A 6,085-nucleotide genomic window follows, 5' to 3' on the forward strand; every position below is an offset into this window, starting at 1 on the left:
AAAAAGCAATCGACTTATGCAAATTCAATAGAAATACAAATACAAAATCAAGCATATTGATATTCAAATCTCAAAAACATATTTACAAAGGCACGTTTATTTATACACATTCTTGATTTATTTGAATGTCACATTTTTATATTTATACATTTTATTAGTATATATTTTGAAATCTCCAAAATTTACAAATACGCGTTTATTTATACAAATAATTTATTTATTTGTATATCACATTTGTATATTTTTTAATATATGCATATTGATATGTAGAAGTTGATTTTTGTATTTATGTGAAAGGCCACTTATTAAAAACTTTAACTTTTTTAAAAAACGTTTTTCAATTGTTCAAAGAAGTGAAGCAATGTGAACAGTATATATTTTGACTTTGCAAACAAAAAAACTAACAGCAATCAAACATTGGGTCAAGCCTGGTGAGGCCAGCCCAGCTCCTTGAGGAAACTGCGTCTCCCATGATGCAACATGCTGAACCTTTCCAGATGCAGGTGAGAATGAGCGGAGCGCCAACCAATCACAGCCTGACTAGTCTTAGGCACTGGAGGGGAGGGGCCTACCTGGGATGGATGGATGAATAGATAGATGGATGGATGGAGTGAGAAAGGGAGGGACAGATAGATAAGAGTCATACTTTTTCTGGGGGAGTCAAAGGTCGTTTGGTAAGTTCCATTGTGGCTACTTTCTTCAGGTTTAGGCTGTCCCTTTCATACTGAAAACATAAAGGCAATGTTTGTATTACAAGACACAAATCAAAAAAGTATACATTATATCTATCTACAAACACACACTCTAGTACCTCCTTGTAGACGTCACTGAGGAAACCCCACTTGTTAGGCCACACCTCTGCTAGGTCCTTTTCTGCGTTCACATGGGCTTTCCTGTGTGCACATGCATACACGCATGCCACAATAACCATAGAACAGGAAATTGAACTTTTTGCTGTGATACATTTTGTTTAGCAAGTACACAAGAATGTGACAACATGTATTATATGCACAACACAAAGCATATTAATAACTGCATGACCTGATAAAGTCCACCAGGTGTCAGTGTCGCTCCACAAAGGAAACTACCTTCCTGTTACCGCTCTTTTATGACTTTTCAAAGTGTGAGCAGTTTTACAAATATGTGTCAATTTCATAACTATTCGGTCCACTTTTTACATAAACATTATGTACTATGACTAGGACTCCGGAGGCAGCAGACAGGTACCAACAGGCCAAAAGGTGAGCGGCTTCAGCGGTCGCGGAGGCAAAAACTCGGACATGGGAGGAGTTCCGGGAAGCCATGGAAAATGACTTCCGGACGGCTTCGAAGCGATTCTGGGCCACCTTCCGCCACCTCAGGAAGGGGAAGCAGTGCATTGTCAATACCAAGTATGGTGAGGATGGTGTTCTGCTGACCTCGACTGCGGATGTTGTGGATCGGTGGAGGGAATACTTCCAAGACCTCCTCAACCCCACCAAAACGTCTTCCTTTCAGGAAGCAGTGCCTGGGGAATCTGTGGGAGGCTCTCTTATAGTTTGTATATCCGGGGCTGAGGTTGCCATTGTAGTTAAAAAAGCTCCTCGGTGGCAAGGCCCTGGGGGTGGAGGAGATTCGGCCGGAGTTCCTTAAGTCTCTAGATGCCACCGTTAAGTGATGTGTGCCACGTTGTAGTTTTTAGGTTTTGCATTTTTTATTTACAGAGTCTCTGCAACATCGCTTGGACATCTGGGGCGGTACCTTTGGAATGGCAGACCAGGGTGGTGGTTCCTCTCTTTAAGAAGGGGAACCGGAGGGTGTGGTCCAACTATTGTGGGATCACACCCCTTAGCCTTCCAGGTAAGCTCTATTCAGGTGTACTGGAGAGGAGGCTACGCCTAATAGTCGAACCTCAGATTCAGGAGGAACGATGTGGTTTTCGTCCTGGTCGTGGAACTGTGGACCAGCTCTACTGTATACTCTCGGCAGGGTCCTTGACGGTACATGGGAGTTTGCCCAACCAGTCTACATGTGTTTTGTGGACTTGGAAAAGGCATTTGACTGTTTCCCTCGGGAAGTCCAGTAGGGAGTGTTCAGAGAGCATGGGGTATCGGATTGTCTGATTGTAGCTGTCGTAATGCGACCGCCAAAGCCGCACACCGCTTGGCCTGTCGGTACCTGTCAGCTGTCTCTGGAGTCCCATAAGCCAAAAAGGCCCGATAGAACTCTTTCTTCAGCTTGACGGCATCCTTCACCACTAGTGGGATTTTAGGATTACCACCACGACAGGCACCAACCACCTTGCGGCCACAGCTCCAATCGGCCGCCTCAACAATAGAGGCACAGAACATGGTCCACTCGGACTCAATATCCAGCGCCTCCCTCGTGACATGTTCAAAGTTCTTCTGGAGGTGGGAATTGAAAATCTCTCTGACAGGAGACTCTGTTAAATGTTCCCAGCATACCCTCACAATGCGTTTGGGCCTGCCAGGTCTTTCCGGCATCCTCCCCCACCATCGGAGCCAACTCACCACCTGGTTGCGACTGGTAGAAAGCTCAACCCCCCTCTTCACCCGAGTGTCCAAAACATAAGACCGCAAATCCGATGACACAACTACAAAGTCGATCATGGAACTGCGGCCGAAACTGTCCTGGTGCCAAGTGCACATATGGAAACCCTTAAGTTTGAACATTGGGTTTGTTATGGACAATCCGTGACCCAAAGTAATACGTATAACTTCACTTAGACTTACACTTTATTGATCCTCAATGGATATTGTTTGATAGAGTAGCTCAATTACAAGAAAGGATAACAAAACATGCTCAAGGGCACAAAAAGGGGAGGGGGGAAATAAAATAAAGTATAATAAACAATACCAACAATTCAAAAGCGATGGATGGAATGGTACAACTAAAAACAAAAGGAAATTATAGGTATATTGAATTTAAATATACAATATGAACAAAGAAATGTGCAATAATATTATATTATTATATGTTTAATTGTTATTATATTAGGTTTATAATATATTAGGTACAGTAAACAGTAGGACTGCGAATCTTTGGGTGTCCCCCGATTCGATTCAATATCGATTCTTGGGGTCGCAATTCAATTATAAATCGATTTTTTTCAATTCAACGCGATTCTCAATTAAAAAACGGTATTTTTCCGATTCAAAACGATTCTGCATTCATTCAATACATAGGATTTCAGCAGGATCTACCCCAGTCTGCTGACATGCAAGCAGAGTAGTAGATTTTTTTTAAAAAGCTTTTATAATTGTAAAGGACAATGATTTATCAAATGATTGCAATAATGTAAATTTGTTTTAACTATTAAACGAACCAAAAATATGACTTATTTTATCTTTGTGAAAACATTGGACACAGTGTGTTGTCAAGCTTATGAGATGCGAGGCAAGTGTAAGCCACTGTGACACTATTGTTCTTTTTTTTTTTTTTTTTATAAATGTCTAATGATAATGTCAGTGAGGGATTTTTAATCACTGCTATGCTGAAATTATAACTAATATTGATATTGTTGTTGATAATATTAATTTTTGTTTCACTATTTTTGGTTTGTTCTGTGTCGTGTTTGTCTCCTCAATTGCTCTGTTTATTGCAGTTCTGAGTGTTGCTGGGTCAGGTTTGGTTTTGGAATTGGATTGCATTGTTATGGTATTGCTGTGTATTTTTTTGTTGGATTGATGAAAATAAATAAATAGATAAATGAATGAATATTTTTTTTTTTTAAATCAGTTTAAAAAAAAAGAAGAGAGAATCGATTCTGAATCGCACAACATTAGAATCGCGATTCAAATTCGAATCGATTTTTTCCCACACCCTTAGTAAACAGTATTAGGTACAGATTTGGCCTTAACATCAGGTACACCTCTGCCAGAATATTAGGCTCACCCAAATTAATAGGTACATATTTGACCTAAATATAGGTACACCTCTGCCAAAACTATTAGGCACACCTAATTTATTAGGTACATCAATGGGTGGATGGACAAACATGGATTGGGAATAATTTATGACATATATTATATTTTTCTCAATTACATGTACGAAAAATTGTAAAAATAATAACTACAACGGGTGCACAAAAACTCAATACAAATCTAAATCGCAATTTTTATTCATCCTGATTGGACACCAATTAATCATTTTCAAAAATTAGACCATCTCCTTGCAGCCAGAAGGAGCTTTTCTAACCCATAACCTGTTTTGAAAAAAGTTTCATCATAATTGTTATGCTAAATAATACATTTCAAGAATCGGTTTGGATATAGTCGTCACTCGTAATAATTAGTTTTACCAGATTTCATCCTGATGGACAAAGTTGATGGGTTGAGATGCTCGCCGTGCCTCTGCCATCTTTCCTACGCTGTGTGTGTGTGTGAGTGTGTGTGTGTTTGTGTGTGTGTGGTGTCTATCTAATGGGCCCCTGCTCATGTTTCACCTGTGTGTAAGTCACACTGACAAACCTGTTTACTGTCACCATGGTGATGGCGTTGTCTGACTGGCGTGTACAGCCATGGCAACCACAACATCGTGTTGAGTTTGATCCACATTCAAATGTGTGCATAAAACATTAAAAAACAACGTAACTGTTTATTAAAGGTCTTTCATAAATACAATAAAAATGTGTTTACGTGTTGCTTGCATTAAAAAATGTGAATTGATTGTGTAACCTTTACTGAATTATATTTTAGTCACCTTAATTCAAGGATTGAAGTAACTTTATTGTCATACCAGCAGACTCGAAACAAATGAGCTGGCATGAAATTTAGTACCATACCACCCATATTGAGCTTAGTGAGTACCCCAGGAACGATATGAACATAATGATTGAAATAGAATAGAATATAAAGATAAACGGTTGTAAATAAAATATTTTGATATCATAAAAGCATAAGGAAGTAGCGTTTTGAGGCACATTTGAATATCCTTAACAGTGTCATACACAGATCTTTTTGACCTATAGAGCAGTGGTACTCAAATGGGGGTACCCGTACCCCTGGGGGTACTTGAAAGTATGCCAAGGGGTACGTGAGATTTTTTGAAATATTCTAAAAATAGCAACAATTAAAACATCCTTTATAAATATATTTATTGAATAATACTTCAACAAAATGTGAATGTAAGTTCATAAACTGTGAAAAGAAATGCAACAATGCAATATTCAGTGTTGACAGCTCGATTTTTTTATGGACATGTTCCATAAATATTGATGTTAAAGATTTCTTTTTTTTGTGAAGAAATGTTTAGAATCCTGATATATCTCAATTACAATCTCCCGGGCCCAACTTGAATAAAAAAAAATGTTCACAGGGGGTACATCACTGAAAAAAGGTTGAGAACCACTGCTCTAGTAGTTCTCAACCTTTTTTCAGTGATGTACCCCCTGTGAAATTATTTTAATTCAAGTACCCCCTAATCAGAACAAAGCATTTTTGGTTGAAAAAAAGAGTTCAAGAACTAAAATACAGCACTATGTCATCAGTTCCTGATCTGTTAAATTGTATAAGAGTGCAAAATATTGCTCATTTGTAGTGGTCTTTCTTGAACTATTTGGAAAGAAAGATATAAAAACAACTAAAAACTTTTTGAAAAATAAACAAGTGATTAAATTATAAATAAAGATTTCAACACATAGAAGGAATCATCAACTTAAAGGACGCTCTTCGGGGATTGTAATAGAGATCCATCTTGATTCATGAACTTAATTCTAAACATTTCTTCACAAAAAAATAAATCTTTAACATCAATATTTATGGAACATGTCCACAAAAAATCTAGCTGTCAACACGGAAAATTGCATTGCTGCATTTCTTTTCGCAGTTTATGAACTAACATTCATATTTTGTTGAAGTATTATTCAATAAATATATTTATAAATGATTTTTTAATTGTTGTTATTTTTAGAATATTTAAAAAAAAATCTCACGTACCCTTTGACATACCTTCAAGTACCATCAGATGTACGCGTACCCCCATTTGAGAACCACTGCTGTAGTGTTCTGTGTTAGTATATGTAGTTACAATTAATGAACACAAGATGACACTCCAGTCAAAGCTTCAGTGACGTCAGACTCTGGAC

General features: G+C 38.0%; 1 protein-coding gene across 1 annotated transcript; it reads right to left on the reverse strand.

Annotated features, from left to right (window-relative positions):
* Positions 1-302: 302 nt before the first annotated feature.
* LOC133535684 (ciliary microtubule inner protein 1-like) lies at positions 303-4,396 on the reverse strand. The gene is made up of 4 exons (XM_061875634.1): positions 4,301-4,396; positions 812-893; positions 647-724; positions 303-572 (listed from the first exon to the last, which is right to left on the reverse strand). Exons 1-4 carry the CDS (start codon positions 4,357-4,359, stop codon positions 423-425), a joined length of 369 nt encoding a protein of 122 aa, XP_061731618.1. The 5' UTR covers positions 4,360-4,396; the 3' UTR covers positions 303-422.
* Between the last annotated feature and the right edge of the window lie 1,689 nt (positions 4,397-6,085).

This window comes from Nerophis ophidion, linkage group LG16 (genome assembly GCF_033978795.1).
Source record: "Nerophis ophidion isolate RoL-2023_Sa linkage group LG16, RoL_Noph_v1.0, whole genome shotgun sequence".
In the NCBI taxonomy this organism is placed as follows: domain Eukaryota; kingdom Metazoa; phylum Chordata; class Actinopteri; order Syngnathiformes; family Syngnathidae; genus Nerophis; species Nerophis ophidion.